General features: G+C 35.2%; 1 protein-coding gene across 1 annotated transcript in view; it reads right to left on the minus strand.

The window, feature by feature from the left end:
• Positions 1–4,056: 4,056 nt before the first annotated feature.
• LOC123317185 (probable chitinase 10) overlaps positions 4,057–18,469 on the minus strand; it is a 68,925-nt gene continuing 54,512 nt past the window's right edge. The window contains exons 5-13 of the mRNA XM_044903578.1: positions 17,915–18,100; positions 17,551–17,798; positions 17,231–17,469; positions 16,960–17,162; positions 16,663–16,880; positions 12,142–12,585; positions 7,401–7,709; positions 7,089–7,290; positions 4,057–4,414 (exon numbers count right to left, since the gene is read on the minus strand). Coding sequence (XP_044759513.1) covers positions 4,194–4,414; positions 7,089–7,290; positions 7,401–7,709; positions 12,142–12,585; positions 16,663–16,880; positions 16,960–17,162; positions 17,231–17,469; positions 17,551–17,798; positions 17,915–18,100 — 2,270 coding nt within the window. The 3' untranslated portion in view covers positions 4,057–4,193. The remainder of the gene's footprint in view (positions 4,415–7,088; positions 7,291–7,400; positions 7,710–12,141; positions 12,586–16,662; positions 16,881–16,959; positions 17,163–17,230; positions 17,470–17,550; positions 17,799–17,914; positions 18,101–18,469) is intronic.

Below are 18,469 nucleotides of genomic sequence, written 5' to 3' on the forward strand. Positions count from 1 at the left end.
TCCAAAAAAATCAACTACTCTGCCAATTACCATATTTATATCTAACACACAAAACGCTCAACTAAATCGGAAGAAAACAGCTGCGATTTGCCTAGACATCAACAAAGTATTTGACAGCATTTGGCACAGAGGACTACTGTTTAAAATTATACCAACTCGACACTCCTCATTATCTTATAAAAATAGTCAAAGAATTCTTGGAAGAAAGAAAACTGACAGTTAAGATAAATGAGACGACCTCTTCCTGGTTCCCCCCAGAGCAGGGCACACCACAGGGTTCACCACTGTCCCCGTTCCTCTATAACATATACTGCAGCGACATACTATATAATGCACCAAGCCAATGACAGTATACCTTCTACAGTATGCTGAGGAGACAATAGTTATTTCACACGAAAAAACAGAACAAAAATGCCTAAAAGGCCTACAACTCTACACAAACAGTCTAGTTTCTTGGTTTCACAAATGGCGACGTCAACCTAACCGAAGCAAATCAAAACTGATAATATTCAATCATAAGATACGTCCAAATTCACAAACAATCCAGATTGAAAACAATATCATATCACCATCTCCATCAATAAATTACCTCGGCATACAAGTAGACAACAAGGCCAATATGAAATTGAATTCTAACATCGCCAAAAAAAAAAAAACAATAGCAAGAGCTGAACATTTCAGATGCCTCACATATAACGACCAAGGAATACATAAGTCTGGAAAATTCCATCAAAATCTACAAAACCATCTATAGACCAATTTCAGAATATGGACATCGATTATATACAAACGTTGCGGACTCGGTACTGAGAAATATAGAAGTAAGAGAAAGATCAGCACTAAGAATCATAACTCGACTGAGACACCCACTTAATAAACTCAACAAATCATCAAATGAACTCTTATATGAAAAAGCCAACATACAGCCAATCAAGGACAGACTAGAGAAAGTGAATAGAAGATTTGCACAAAGATTGAAAAAAATAGAGGATGTCGAAATCATATGTTCCACAAGGACCCCCCGGTAACTAACCCACCTAGAAAATTTCCAACTCTAAGTGTGATGGACAGACTATCTGAGCTGCAGTGAAAAAACCACGTAGAAATAGAATGAATTTTTTTTTGTATTCATATAAATCACTAGGCTGAAGGACTTCGGTCGATGGCCATTAAAGAACAGTTATTATTATTATTATTATAGCTGGTATAGGGTGAAGTTCTAACTAGGTACAGCCATTAAAAAAATAAAATAGGAACTTATATCCAAAGAAATTTTGAATTTTCGCCGAGTTATGTGCTACTTGATATTCGTCAAATTTAATATTTCTTTTGTTTTTTTTGTGTATGTAGTAAAGTGCATCATTTATGATGTACCGGGTGGCCACCCTAGTCGCATCGCTCATTTCGAGGGAGTAAATAAAGATATTTTGAAAATCTTTTCTTGTGGTGTGTCAAGGGTGTTCGAAAGCACAATTTAAAATTATTGTCACATATACAGGCTGTTCGCCAACAAAGATATAGACCAAAGTAACATTTATATAAATTTAACCACCTATATCTGACCTCAAAGATGGAATGGCAAGCACAAATTATGATTTATAGCTTTAGAAGCACCCTTTACGAGATAATGGCGAAAAATTGAAAATTATTTCATTTCAAATAGTAATTAATGAAGAAACTAGTTTCGCCATCGATACAGACAGTATTTTTTCGAGTAGACAACGTGGCTACCCCTACACAAAAAAAATTTCAACTCTGGAATATGCAGAGTGATCATGATTAATTCTCAAACATCAATTACAAATAATCTCCAAAAACTGCTGAGAAACTATAGGGTTAAGGTGTAGGAAAACCTTATGAAGATAGTTTCGAAATTAATTTTTACGTTCAAGGAGATATAGAAATACCGGATGTGCCATTTGAAATAAGAAAGTTTTCGACGATTATTTGTATACTTCATTCAACTTTATTTTAGCAGTCGGTTGGCCATGGAAATTCGACACATTTCACTCTGTATAGTACGAAAATGTGGGGTTATGAAGCTTGTCAAAACATTTTTGGGTTTTGAATCAACGCTATGTTGCCCGTTCTACGTAAAAGTTTCTGTTATTACGTATTTTATCACAATGTCGAATCTCTTCGGAAAATATGTGACGAACATAATTGAAGTTTATACAAACTGATTGAAGGCATACCAAATCCAGTTATTTGCATGGAAAATACAAGAGATCAGTATAATATCATAATATGCACTCGCTTGAGGACAGTTAATGTTCGTTATCTTCTTTGGCTTACATCATTTGTAGATTTAAAAAATATTAACCCGAAGATGAAATGCATATGATGCAGTGGTTGGGAATGGGATGTTGGGGGGTTCCCGAAGGAATTAACAAGAATGTTAAGTTCTTCAACAGAAATCATCTTGCATCAATATAAGTAAAAGCAGTTGAAGGAAGTTTCGAGTTAAGATGCAACTTTACCGTTGAACAAAAATTTCACTTGAATAAACAAGTAACAGGGCAACTTGCGCGTATTTGTGGCTATTCATCTCAATACAATGATGTTTTTATAATAATTAGGTATTTATTAGTACCTTAAGACATTTACATTGTATAGGACAAGTCAAATGAAAAATAGAAAAATCCATTTTAGGGAACTTATTCTCCGATGACATTTATCAAAAATCCTGTAGTAAACTTTTCGCATTAATTCACTCAAAAATAAAATTCTCAAATGCCACCACTTTTTTGGGTCTTCCAATAGAAGGAAATTCTTTGTCATACTCTTCATTCACAATCTTTCTGATTGTGGAAATATTCAGCTGAAATATAAGTCTTTTAGATTCAGATGAAACATTATATGAATTCTCTTACATTGAATATGTTCGCTATCGTCTGACGTATTGTGGATTTTAGAATATCAGGGTATAACTATTTGAATGAGCGGACCTGAATTCTAAATAGCACTTCCTGAAACCCTGTCTCTTCTTTCAATTACTTTCGGCATTTTCGAATTTTCGTAATAAAAATTGATATTAGTTGTGGCAACGGCGTCATGACATTAACGACATTTCATGAGTGCCAACCTAACTTCGTTCTAGTTACAAAAACTTGAGAAAATTATTTCATGGCCAACCGACTGCTAAAATAAATTTGAATGAAGTATAGTTGAAGTTTGAAAATTAATTACGATCACTCTGTATATTCCAGAGTTGAAATTTTTTTATGTGTAGGAGTAGCCAACTTGTCTTCTCGATAAAATACTATCTGTATCGCTGGCGTAACTAGTTTCTTCATTAATTACTTTAAAAAAAAACTCCATATTTTCAATTTTTCGCCATTATCTCGTGTAAGAGGTGCTTCTAAGGTATAAAGTGATCTGAAGAAATTCATCATAATTTGAACTTGCCATTACATTTTTGAGGTCAAATACAGGGTGTTCAATTTAAAAAAGTGTAACTTTGGTCTATATCTTTGTTTCCGAACACCCTGTATATATGACAATAATTTTAAATTGTTTTTTCGAACACCCTACACACACCACAAGGAAATATTTTCAAAATATCTTTATTTATTCCCTCAAAATGAGCGCCGCGTCTGGGGTGGACCACAATTAAGTGAAATTAACCTTTCTTATATCAAACTCATGCGGGTCGCCATGAGAATTAAACGAATTTTTATTTTTTTTCGTTAGTTAGTTTTTTATTTATTTACATATACATATCTAATTCTACAAGTATCGTAAAATGTACAACGGATTCGAATCAGAAATATAAGAAGTCAATGCGCTAAACATATAAATACAGTAAAAAATTAAATATCTCCTTACAAACTAAACACATGACGAATTTCTGGAATTTTGTACTTCTTCATACAAAACATCCCGTTTCCATACATCTGTTTCCTAGCCTGTACTGAGAAAAATATACAATAAAGAGCCAAAATCACAATAGATCAGGTATTCATCTCCAAGCAATTGCCCGCGCTGAATAAACATTTTTCAAGATAGAGAATCGCTTGAATGAGCCTCATAATATCCTCACATAATTTGTTTCAAAAAAAAAAAAAATTCAACATGCTCGCAAAGAACAAATAGATATAAATAACGTAGTCAATATGACGAATTATTCAGATAAGTTATCCAATTTTTCCTCCCAGTACAACACTCTCATGCAGTATTCCAGACAAAGATGCTTATCTTCTCCTGTCGGTTGGTGGCTTTTGGGTGTGTTGCGAACAACTAGCTACGTTTTCTGGCCAATCACAAACGTTTTGATCGGGGTTGAACACAAGATTGGATGGACATGGCATGTGATGTTTTCTTTCCCCTTCGCACATGAAATAGTGGGTGCAGTCGGCCAAATCTGGATGATAACTTATGTGGCCATCTTCCTCTTCACATGTGACCTCGTTCGCTAAAAAAAAATTGTCACGATTATGTACTTGAAAGAAATGAAAATGGTGTTTATGCCATTTTTACTGTTTTCAATAATGAAGCTTTCCAGCAGCTGGTAATTTTATTGTTGAATTATCATAACTTTTTTTCCATTAGAATCAGGATATCTAAATATGTTCGACCTCTAAGCAATCGAGGGTTTTATCTTATAATTGCAAGAAAGGATACTACAATAGTGTCAAGAGGTCAAAATCGTTAGTTCATTGCAGGCAAGTATCCATAAAAGTAAATCATTGGTTAAGGATGAAAAATTCATACAATGGCTGATAAAACCAATGCAATAACTTGGTGTGAGCTAGTCGTTACGTTCTTCACCGATTGACAACTTGATCGTTGGTACGGATACTTGTTTTGCTTGCAGTTTACGAGAATCGCTGAAAAACGGTGAAGATAACATACTTCTTGTTTCCGAAGTTAACATAAGATCACACATATAGGTATTTTATACAGGATGATTCATAACTATTGGGACATAGGCTAAGGGCAGATTGTTTGGACCAAAATATGGCGATAGGACCAAATATTCCTCAATAAAATATTGCAGTGGAAAAAGATAGAGGGCGTTAAAGTTTAATTTTTTTTTCCGTTTTTTGCTAATAATTTCACTGTATATTTTTTCATCCGTTTTCAAGAGAAACACAATTGAACAGTTCAGAGCATCGGAAGAGGATTTGAAGAAACGATTTATTTATTTTATTTTTTTATTTCGAGGATAAAGCATATTTAAAAACAATATGAGATAAAAAAAATAAACTCAAATTAAATGTTCTACGTGGCCTCCTCCGACTTCTATGCCTTTTCTAATTCTTTTAATAAAGGACTTTCGAACTTCGAAGAAAATATAATTCTGTCCCCTAATAAAAAATTCAACTTTAACGCCCTCTATATTTTTCCACAGCAATATTTTATTGAGGTATATTTGGTCCTATGGCCATATTTTGGTCCAAACAAATTTGCTCTTAGCCTATGTCCCAATATCACCCTGTATATGCAGGGTGTATAAACGGACAACTGCAGATTTCTAATGAATTGCAATTTAAACTTGAAAACCTAGTTGTGAAATCTTTTTGAAATTAATATTTTTTGAAATTAATAAACTTGTTAATTATGACTACTCATTTCTCCAATTACAAGAAATTTACAATGCGTTAGCAAATTGTTTTTGATAATAAAATGCCAGTTTTATCGAAAACGTTTCACATCAGCGCTTAGAATTTGCTCCTGCAAATGCCGATTGGTCTAGTGGTGTGAAAGTTGGGGGGGTAAAACTTTTGTGGAAATTCAATGTCTCCGCCACTGGCAGGTCTAATGAAACCGAGTAAAATCCAAAAAAATTGCAATTATTAGTGGAAATGTGTGTACAAAACCTCAATTCTGTAGTTCAAACGGTTCCTGAGATATTAACACAAAAATGAAAAAAAATATAAATTTTTGATACCCTGTATCTCGGAAACGAAGACCGGGAGGAGAAAAGGGAAGAGAAAAAAAATGTTATTTTTTCATGAGTTATAGTTTTTCAAGAGCCTGTATCTTTGAAGGCCGATTGGGAAAATATGGTAAAGCAAAAAAAGTTTTTCTTTGGACGTCAAGAATCTACTGTTAAAAAATTAGTATGTGTCAAAGACTCACCCTGTATATATTTTTTGCAATATATATTCTTTGAGATGAATATATAGAATTAATTCACCGTAAAAAATAAAATTTAGGTACCTACTATGGTTTCTTTTTTCTGTCTTGCCCTATAGGAGGTAGTGTGGAAAGTACTTGAATTTGTATTTAAATGGCAACCAATCTTTTTGTGCCAGCAAAGGCTTGAACTCTCTGGGTATATGATGAATATATAAACTCTTTTTTTCATTATAGATTTAGAGGACGGATGAAATTTTTATATTTGTGAAAATAAAGTACATACATTTTTTCATTTCATTATTTTTTATGTATTATATGAGAGCAATGACATACATAGGAGTAATTAATGTTTTTGAATTGTCGTCGAAAATATGCCATTTTCGTACGTTGGTGATAGATGAATCATCCGAAAAAATTACAATTACAAAAATAAAAACGTGTATTTGATTTTTTCTCTATTCAGTGAATTGAATGTTCAAATTCACCATTACTGACTTCACCAACCTAAAAGAAATATTTTCAGCTGACGTTATTGTCATACTTTCCAGAGGTGTAGGTAATTCTAACTTATTATTATTGTAATAATATTTTCGAAAACATCAATCACTCCTAAAGTGTGTGCCGTTCAACTCGAAACACATATGAAAAAGTGAAAATTCGAATTCAATAAGTGTAGCCATTTTATCATCACTATAATGAAGAAAGGGTTCATGAATGAATCCCCATCAAGAAATCCATTACTGGCACAAAAAGTGGGGGCAGTCATTAAAAAAAAACAACTACCCCTGCACCACTCATAGAGGGTGAAAGACAAACTCCTGTACATGTAGTATAATAATGTAGTACATGTAGTATAATAATACTAAATACATGTAAATTTGCGTTATTTGTAATGAAAATTGACCGATTATTTTCACAAAATATTCTTCACTATATTTCATTTAAGGTATTTCGGTCATTTTCGTGGATGTTTCGAAAAGAGTTTTATTTTATATTCTACTCACGATCTTTTGTCGTATATTGCCCTGAGCTGACAGAGGTTTCATAGGGCCCCTCAAACTCTAGTTTCACTTTGTAGTCTTCCAACTCCTGCCTCATGGCATTTATAAGTGGATATTTTCCACTTCCACAAGACCCTCTGAAATCATCCATATCTACAGACCATATCATTATTCCACCAAATCCTTCTTCCTTCAACCATGCCATCTGAAAATGTTGAACTTATATTCAGTAATACGTTCAGGATAAACTTGATTGGATATAAATTAAGCTCACTAAATTTCCTAGTGCATTCATAATAATCTCTTTATGTTTACCTTAGTCTTAAGACTTCTCTCGTCATCGAATCCAACCCATTGATTTCCCCTGTATGCGAAGGGCACTTGCTGCTCATTGTCCCAAACCAGTGTTGTGTTGTCCTCTTGAAGAAAATCGCAAATTTCGTAGTAGCTCATAAAACCTGCTTCTGCAGTATATTTTCCGGGAGTTCCACCGCCACTCGCTGGTGCTCCAATATCGAATTGAGTGACATTGACCAATTCGAAGCTTCTACCATATGTTGGCATTCCTATCATGAGTTTCTCCTTGGGGGCTCCCTGTTTCACCCATTCCCTCGCAGAATAATCCTATAATATGATGGTATATTCAGAAGGTCTGATGCACAATATTTGGGCTCTAATTACTAAGTGGTTATAATTTCAATGTTGAATTTTTGAACTTTCTTATTCTAATTCTCCGCTCTTGATATTGTAGTCGAACCATACGTAGAGCATTCTAAGAATTGCTATGGGGACAAAGCTAGGTAGCTTCCGCATACTTAAGCTTTTTTGTAGGCAAAATCAAGAAGAAATCATATGGACATAGTAAAATCCTTTTACTATGGATGATATGTGTAATATGAGCAAGTGCGATGTTTTCATGAGAAGGCCTGAAGTAACCCAATTTGACTGAAGCATTTACTAAAGCTTAACGAATAACTAAAACGGTACCAAGCTATAATAAGTGAAAGCCCATAAATTATGCAACTGATTGTAGTATAAGCTTCAACCTATTCCAAATTCCATTTCAAATCAGTGTTGTAGAAGAATGCAAGGAGAAATACATCGTTTAGTTTGCGATGTGTAATTTCTTGAAACTAGCTTTATTGATTTTTGTTTGGTTAGCGCTTTTTCTCACACATGTGCAGCTAAGTATATTGGAATCATAATCTTTTCGAAAGATTTTACAGCGTTCCTGATTTTTATCGATTATAGGGGACTACGGGAGACTTGCTCAGGAGAGACTTGAACCAACTCAAATATTTCAATTCAAATTTCGCGTTACCAGTAAATAGGTTGGGACATACTCGTAACAAGGCACAACTAGTGGCAGCTCCATTTTGGCCGCCATCAGAACAGTTCGTAAGTGAGAGGGTTAAACGTGATTTTTTTATTAGGATGTAAGAAATTGAAAAATTTTTGTTCGTTACACTGTCTGAAAAGTTTACTAGGTGCGTGGTTTTATTTAGTTTTATTGCTGTCATTGATTAATATTCTTTTTCAAACAATGAGCTTTTTTAATAATAGTTGTAAAAGTTTCAAGAAAGCATCCGTGGATTTGACTAGAAGAGAGTGTGGGAGACTGGACCCATGCTATGGTCGGGAGACATAATCCAGTGGTCCAAGTTTCCCGCACTCAGCTTAGATAATAGGTTGCTTCAAAAAAAGAAAATTCAGTAATAGAAATAGATATAAAAAAATATACAAATGTTTAAGAAAGGGAAAAACATCTCGGAAATAAGTGAGAGGAACTCTGAAATAGAAACAGCTTTAATACGCTGATACATCTGATGATGAAAACCTTGACGTAGACAATCGTTGCTCATTGGAAATTGATTTTTTTTCAATGTTTTTCCTGATGAACAAACTTAATTCTCGCCCCCTGCTCAACTCTGATATGGGTTGGGGAGACAGGAGCCAATTTTCGGTTCGTAAAAAAAGAATTGCTGTACTCAAAATACTCATGTCACCATCTCTCTACTATTATTCGTCGTTAACTATTTGAGCAAGATATCTTCACGCAAAAAATGTGTTGCTACCATTTACAGATACAACTTAAGTGGCTTCAGAGTGAAAAAGGATTCAACTCTTCCGGACTCCTCTACATAGAAAACGAAGGAGAAAATTTCAATCCCGACCTCTGAATTCCACTTCAAATTGAAAAACAAAAAAAAAACAGAAAAAAAGAAATACTTCAACGTTTGAACTTAAAAAAGTGCCAATAAAAACCATCAGCCCAAAATACGTAATAGATTATAGTTCGATGTTATTGATATTGAGTTGCAGCAGGATCAGTTTATTCGACAAACACATGAAAGTGTGTACAATACATTCAGTTAGATAGGGATATTTTCCGAAATTGTAGGAATAATTGCCATCCTGAACAAAAACTCTAACGATGAGAAGATACCACTAAATAACACAATTCAGTATGGAAAAGCTGACGTTCACTTTGCTTCTCAAAGTTTTAGTTGATTGTGGTACAAGGCTGAAAATCTTAACCAACTAGAACTATGGAAATTACTCGAAAGTTTCGAAAGGTAGGTACTTGAATTCGGAAAACTTCCAACCGGTCATGGATATAAAATATGATGCGGATGACAAAACCTTAGGAGAAACAGGATCCATTAGATCAGGCTCATTGTGCTGGATATCAACATATAAAATATAAGTAAAATAAAAATAGAAAAGAAGAGGTTCGTTTTATCTAATATAGATTCTTCTGTTACCACAGGGATTTCATAAATAAAGTTCTTCTGTTTTCTATTTTGATTTTCAATTTTAACTTCATTGAGATAAGCTCCGATTATGCCTTTAGTCTTAAAGATTGCGCTGACATTGTAATGGAGAAGATGAGGATGAAAATATTGAAAACATCGCAAAAATTTTTAAGAAATACAGCTTACCAGAGAAAGTACTTTATAAAGCCAGAAAAACAAGGTTGAAGCAAATTAAACCACAAACTACGAGTATTTATTGATATCTAGTTAGCCTAGACCGGTTCCATGCATAAAGAAAATATTGCGTTACCATAACAAAGAACAATAACTTATTAGAAGTGTCAGTGTGAAGTTTGAGGTCGAAAAAGTAAACCTTAGTTATGCAATAAATTATAAGAAAGAAGATCCATAGAAATTGTGAACATCGAAAAACTGGAGTATCGAGCCATCACCAAGTACCCGTATTTAAAAGGGTTAAGAGGTAAGCAGATTTACGAAGATATGTTTAATACCCTTGGTGATCAATGTCCTTCACATGCAACCGTGAAAAATTGGACTGCAAGCTTCAAAAGAGTTTAATTTTCCATTGAAGATGATGACCGATCGGGAAGGCCAGTTTCTGTGTCAGTCCTCGAAAATATCGATGCAGTTCATGACATGATCTTATCAGACCGTCGAATTCGGCTTAAGCAGATACCTGAAGCACTGAATTTTTCATACAAACGCCTTCATCATATAGTTCACGTCAATTTGGACATGAGAAAAATTGCTGCAAAATGGATTCCCAAATGATTGAATGTTGACCAAAAGCGTGCAAGGGTAGAAGCATTCGATGTGTGCTCAGTTTGAAAACGATTTACACTTCTTAAACCGAATTGTTGTTATGGATGAGACTTGGGTACATTTCTACGATCCAGAAACAAAGCAACTTTCGAGGGAATGGCGACACTCTGGTTTTCCAAGACCTAAGAGGTTTTGAGTCCAAAAATCTGCTGGAAAAGTTCTTGCTTCAGTTCTTTGGGATTGCCATGGAGTAGTCATGATTGATTTTTTGGATAAGGATAGAATAATAATCGGATATTACTATTCGACATTACTGACCACTATACGGGAAAAAATTAAAGAGAAAAGACGCTGAAAGCTATCCAAAGGTGTTTTGTTTTTGCAGGACAACGCCCGTGCACACAAAATACAAATCTCATGTTGCCATGCAACAAACTCGTGATTTAGGTTTTGAATTCCTGGAACACCCCCCTTATTCACCAAATTTGGCTCCATCCTACTATCATCTCTTTCCTCAACTGAAAAAAAATTGGAAGGTCGTAAATTTTCTTCCAACGAGGGGGTAATAAAAGCTGTGGAGGTCTGGTTTTGTAGAGCATGAAGAAAAATTTTTTTTTAAAGGTCTAGGGAGGTTGCAGGTTCACTGTAATACATATATAGAATTGAGAGGAGAATATGTTGAGTAATAAAATATTTTGACATTGAAATTTAGTTTGGTTCTATACAAGGATAAGAATTTTTCGATATATCCTCGTAATACGACTCAATTTTAAATTCCAGAAACCATGTTATTCTATTTGTCAGAAGGTTATGGAAAGAAATCAAACAAATTCGCAGCAAAAAAATGGGCAGAATTCAAGATTTAATCAAATAAAACCTTACAAAAGTTGATCCTGAAAATTGAAAAGAACAGTATTCATGAAATACTTATACCTGATTAACCGAACGTCTCCTCCAAAAAAGGATAAAAAAACTGACAAATCCAGACTCATCCAAAATGCTTGGGACGAAAACCATAGGATTTAATTGTAAGAAGAAGCTACCATAATATTGAAGGAAGATAGATAAAAAACTGAAGAAAAGCAGCCTTGATGGACTTAACTTAGTGCACCATCTGGGAACGTCTCCACTACAAAGAACACATTTGAAAGAGATGGCCTGAAACCGTAGTTTGAGTATCCCGCATTCACTATAGTACAAGACCAAGACAGAATGAAGATATAATACTGGTGTTTCCTAACTATAGAAATGAAGCATCATTTGGAGGATCGCTCCATTAGCAAATTGAGTTTTCTTGTGAATAAGTATACTACTGATTGTGACCAAGAGAGTTGTAATGTTTTATTTACTTTATTGCTTTTAGAAATGCTAATCTTTTGTTCGAAAAAATCTCCGTTTCATTTGCAAATTGAGGGTCGATTCACATAATCTAGAAGAGAAGCATTTTTTTGCTGCTTTCATGGGAGATCATTGAGGAATAAACTATAAGTTAGGTAAACATCAGGCAATCAACTTACAACAGTCAATTTCTTTTGATATCCAGTTGCGCTCTCTAAAGGAAACAGGGGTGAGTTATGTCCAACTGTCCTTTCCCACTGCCCATGGAAATCGTAGGTCATGACGTTGATGAAGTCCAAATATTTAGAAATTTCGGGAACGTCATATCCTGCAGCTATGGCTTCGAAAGATGCTGGCACTGCCGCCGTTAGGAGAAGTCTCGGCTGTCCGCTAGTCTTGGCTTCACCTTCGAAAGCAACCCTCAGCTCCTTGAGCAGATTCAGGTAAGCTGCCCGATCGTCAGCTCCTCGTGGATATTCCCAATCAACGTCCAGACCATTAAACTGGTAGTCTCTGAGGAATTCTATGGCATCGTACACGAACTGGTTCATTCTGAAGACGTTTCCGGTGAGTTCTTTGAAGGGTGTTGATCCGAAAGCCCATCCTCCGATGGCTAGTAGAATCTGTAAAAAATTGAGTGATCTGTTTTAGCACAAGAAGCTTTTTATGATATAAAGGGTGAATCTTTTAACAGTAGATTCTTAAGGTCGAAAGAAACGCTTTTTTTCTATAACATTTTTTCTGATTCGGCCCTGATAAAAAGATATAGCCATTTAAAATTCTCATAATGAGATTTGCCATCCCTGGAAAAACATAATCACCTTCAGAATAACTAGCTAAATCTGTGAAACTACACATCTGTGTAGTGATCTTTAAAACAGAGTTGTATTCAGCCAAATTACCAAATTTTTCAAATTTAACAGATAGTAGGTACTTTTAAATATTTCAACATCGAAGTATCCGAAAACGGCGCGTTATACGAGAAAATATGAAAATATTTCACAAAACGTTCGAGTATTCATTACATGGCGTCCAACTTAGTTCCAAGAGTTGCGTTCTTTGAATTTTTGGTATTTGTACGGTACGTAATGGTCATAATGAGAAAACTGGAATATGTGGGTGATATCTTGTGTTCGAAGAAGATTCATAAAATCAATGAAAAACTCTATTCATTTCATTCGAAAAAACCGTTTTTGAGATATAACTAGAAATAACATTTTTTTATGGTTTTTCAATTGCCTGTATCTTTTAAACAAAACCGATTCGGAAAAAATGGTGAAAGAAAAAAGTGTCTCTTTTGACCTCAAAAATGTACCTACTGTTGAAATATTTGTACGAGTCAAATACCAACCCTATATACAGGGTGTTTTCCAATGTGGGGCTTTTTTTGACAGAAGATAGAATTCATCAAAAAAAGTCGTTTAACCAGAAATTGCCTACATAAAATATCCAAATGGCTGAGATACAACCCTTAGAATTTCGATACAATGGGCAAGTTTCCTAAAACTCCAAAATCTAATTTAAAATTCTTTATGGAAACCCTTTTCCATTAGTTATCCAACACGTAAAAGATTCGCTTCCAAATTAAGATATTTCAGAAATATACCCTTCGAAACTTCGAGTATGTAAAGGCTTGTGACGTAGAATGCCTTCACTAAAGTCTAGTAATTTTTGTTAATTAGACAACAGTGGGACTGATCAAGAAGATATAGAATTCTATATCCACACATTACAAAAAATTGTTTCTGTAATCTGTGTCTATATATTCTTAAAAACCATAGACATAGAGACATGGACTGTGCCTTCCCTTTATATCTATGCATGAAATACGGTCAAAAAAAGTGACAGAGAGAAAAACACGTCGGGAATGCAGTTGTCTTTTTCTAGAATTTTGATTGGTCTACACTCACCTCTATGTGAACAAAAAAGAGAAAGGTATGTCCCGACGAGCTTTTCTCTCTTTCTAATAAATAGCCAATTTCATGCTGGCATTGCTCAGTCCATGTCTCTATGTCTATGTTAAAAACGATGACATTTTGTGTCATTGTTTGATATTTCTATGCACTGTTTGTGTTCCTTGTCAAATGTGATCACCAAACTTGATATTTATTAAGTCTATGATGATCATAAAACTTTCATAACCTTTATTGATTCGACGGGCGTTGCCGGATTGTGAAAATGACGTAGAATGTTCATAAGAGAGCACTTCTGAAATCAGAATTTTCGTAAGCGAAAACAGATAAAACGCAATATGTTAAAATTCTAAAAAAATATATTTCGATATATTTGAGTTATAAGGATTTCAATGACATATATTTTGAAATTTAGGAAAATACCCCATTTCATTGAATTTCAAGTACAGGACTGTGGAAGGTGACTCCGGCATCGCAAGAACGAAACAAAACATAAACATATATGGCTGGACAATGAATGGTTCAGTACCAAGTTCATCGGATTAGATGCATCAGATCACTTTTGAGAGAATCATAATTGTTGTGTCGTGCAATTTAGGGTGAAAAAAATGTAGAAAATCGAGGCAGTTTCTTGAAAGTGCTTACATAAGCACTAACATTAGAACTAACATTAGATATGTTGAAAAAGTGCTATGACGTTTTTTCCCATTTTGACGACGATTGATGGCATGTTCAAACAAGAAGATTGTGATGCCCATTGTGAAAAAATTCGAGAATAATTTAGACGAATTTTATTGGTGGGATTTTGAAGTATTATTCTATTTTTTATTCTTGTTTCCTAAAAGTCTCTTCTGTCAGTTGGTATCGAAATAAGCCATTTCATAAAATCGTGTATGTTACTAAAAAATAACGAAAACAATTCGGAAATCCTAAGTTTCCATTTTCATCTCCACGTAAATATCGAACGAGCCAAAATATCCTAAACGAAACCACATGATCGAATCAGGAGATTCACTGCTTTGCGATAATTCAGCTAACAAACGGTATAATGTCGTATTAGAATCTATTTCAGTAATCATTCAAAATTTTTTTTCACTTTGTCATTTTGAAGGTAGGTGATTTTTGGAAAAACGCGTAATATTTACTAGTTGTAGCTTCTGTTGAAAAAAAGCCTCACCTTCAAATACACCCTACTCTATTTGGTCATGATTTGCAAATTTCATGTTTACTGTGGCGAATGGAAAATGTTGACCTTAGAAACAATAAAACATTTTTGAGTGTATGAGTTTTGACCAAATTGGGGGATATTTGCTTGCTAAGAATTGTACTGGTACTTACTAGTCGTTTTCGCACGTAAAAAGATTTTTCAACAATTTGCGGTAAATTTTTCTTCTACTTTTTGCATTTGGTTTCTTGAATAGGGTAAATTACAGAGTAGATACCGATAACGATATCGAGAGCGTTGTCAGGGTTCTTTATTTCAAGAATTTCTCAGTAACCTTGGCTATCTGAGACGATGTTACGTTACTTGCTCTTATGCTGAATTAACCCTCGTCATTACGTTCATTATACATACAGGGTATTTATATTCCGACTTCAAAATGAAAATAAGAAAATCGCTCGAACCTATCAATTTCTGATTGAGGGGGAACAACTTTTCAGCTTTTTTCATCCCCGTTACTTCAACCCCCTAACGAGGGTCATCTGCTTTATTCGACGAAGGACATCCTGGAAAAAATGATGTATCTATGTGCTGCTTACATTTTTCAACTAGTTGCCAAATTTGACGCTACTGATTCAGTCGGGAACAAAAAGAGGCTACTTGAAAGAGACGAAGCGAGAGACGCGGCTATCTTAGTTCATATAGCAATGGATCCGACCTTTAGTACTAGAAAATTGTCCGATGTATCTGGTGTTTCATGCACAACAATCGTGATGTTTTTGTGGAATATCGGTAGGTATTTTTTTACGACCGGTAATCTGACTGTCCAAATTTATCTAGATCTATAAGAGAACGCTATCCAGAACTCGTGCAAGTATTGGAGAATGCAGTAGGGCTTCATTTTCTAACAAGATGGCGAAGCACCTCATTTCGTTCAACAGCTGTGTCTTTTCTGAGAAGAAAATTTTCCTCACGCCTGGATTAGTCGAAGAAGGGGATATATTGAGTGGACACCTGATCTGGCTTCTATGGCTCCACTGGATTTTTTTCTATGGGTTCACCTGAAATCCAAGATTTACTCTACCCAGCCTTAGTCACTTGATGATTTGTGAACTCGGATCATTAATGAATTCACCAGAAATATTGAGTAATTTATGTGAACGTTTTCAGCAAAACTTATATTACTGCATGAAAGTAAGTGGTGCCCATTTCCAGCATTCATAAAGTAATCGCAAAAGCAAGTACTCTTTCACTATTTCACCTACCATTTCATTATTGATGGAAATTTTGAAGCGAAATTTCAGGATCAGATAGTACTCAATTTCAGTAAGATCTTCAACATGAGGTATCGCCACACCCCTCATCCCTATTCAAAATGAAGTGGTTGTGCTAACCCCAGTTAGGTGGTTGCAGTTACGGGGACGCAAAGATGGGAAAAGTTGTTCCCCCTCGAATCAGAAATTGAGTGATTTTCCACATAAAGCGGTAAAATCGTTAAGTTTTCGTTGGACAACACTCTATAATCACTTGCTTTCAGATAACTGTTTTTAAGATCGGAAAGTGCTCTGCAACTCCTTGTTATCATTTTAGCCGATCCACTTCAAAACAGATTCTTTATTCCTTACTTTCAAATCTGGATTCTTGTCCCTCAATGCAATCACCCTCTCGTACATTTCTGGATCCTTGTCGCTAGATTCCGTCAGCTTATGATCTTTCAGAGTAGCAAATGCGTACACAACGTGGGTGCAAAGGCTGGGGTTTATATCTTCGGGAGTGAATTTTCCGGCACTGGGGCGTTTTTGAGACCAACTGGTCATATAGCAGAAGACCTGTGGTTTTCGAACTGAAAAATAAAGAATAAGATAAAAATTAATTCAGAACATAATTTGTTGATTTCCGTGCTACGTTATAGTAATGCTTACTTTTCTTGTTAATGGCTGATTTTCCTGATGATTTCTTTCCTGGTTTCCTTATTCTCTTGATGACCTCTGAGGGATTGATTTTAATAGGAGCAGGTTTTTCTACAACTTCTTCTTCCTCTTCCTCATCTTCAATGCCTCCGGCAACCTTAGCCCAATCGATGTCTTTGGTATCTTTTCCTCTGGATATACCTCTGAGCTCTTCCCTGGAAAAAGAATGGGATTCGGTAAAACTCTTCAACGTTCTCGGCAAAATATTGTTACAATCACTCACCTCATAGCACCGATCAGTGGATATTTGACCTCTCCACCACACACTGTACCAGAGAAGTCATCCATGTCTACCGTCCACACCATGGCTCCACCAAAACCACTTTCCTTAATCCAGTTCATCTTGATTCTGATGGATTTCTCATCATCGAATCCTATCCATTGATCCCCATAGACTGCATATGGCACTTTCATTTCCTCATCGAACACGTAACTGGCACCATTCTGAAGGAGTTCGCAAATCTGAAATAAATAATTGAGTAATCACTCTTCACAATTAAGGGAGGTCTTATCTCGACCAATGAAATAGGAGGCTACACTCACTTCATAATAGGCCAAAAATCCAGACTCCTTGGTATAGGTTCCTTCCTTACCACCTCCGGTGCTTGGAGCGTGAACCTTATACTTGGCTGTGTTGGCAAGAGTGAAGGATCTTCCATAAGTGGGCATACCTATGACCATCTTCTCCTTGGGAGCACCAAGTTTAACCCACAAGTTTGCTGCATGTTCAACGTTGAGTTGTTTCTGATATTGGCTGTCAGAACTGGGTGAATAGAGAGGGGCATTGTGACCTATAAGTTTTTTTATAGAGAATAAGGTTAGATTCATATACAGAATTGGAGGCATTTTAATACGAATCGAGATGATATGTATGTCCGTACAAATTTCAGATGAAAGTCTTCTTTACCTGTTTCCCTTTCCCATTTTCCATGGAAATCATAAGCCATGAGATTGATGAAATCCAAATAAGATGCAACAGCTGGAACGTCATAGCCTGCTTTGATGTTATCGGGTCCTACAGGTACAGCCGCCGAAAGAAGAAGACGTGGCTTCTTGATTTCTTGAGCTTCTGCGTCGAAGGCTTCGCGGAGTTCTGTGAAAATATTCAATTCATGATGATCAGTTGTTTCCAAATAGCTTTTTCGAAAGTTATCTTTATTTGTTTCAGTTTCAACCTCAACTAAAAATTACTGATAAATGAATAAATCTATAGGTATATGATTACACTGTATATGAACACCAGAGTGTTCATATACAGTACACATACATATACAGACTTTCTTCAGAAAGAAAGTCTAAACGATATTGATGGAACAAAGATCAGAACAAAATAGTGGAGTGTTGGGTTGTTGATTTGATGAAAACAGATCTCTATGGAAACTGTTGTGATGACGTTTAACCAGATGATTGGTGATTATTGGCAGCATTTGCAGATGGAAATTCAAAATGCTTCGACATGTTC

Source organism: Coccinella septempunctata, chromosome 7 (assembly GCF_907165205.1).
Source record: "Coccinella septempunctata chromosome 7, icCocSept1.1, whole genome shotgun sequence".
Taxonomy (NCBI): domain Eukaryota; kingdom Metazoa; phylum Arthropoda; class Insecta; order Coleoptera; family Coccinellidae; genus Coccinella; species Coccinella septempunctata.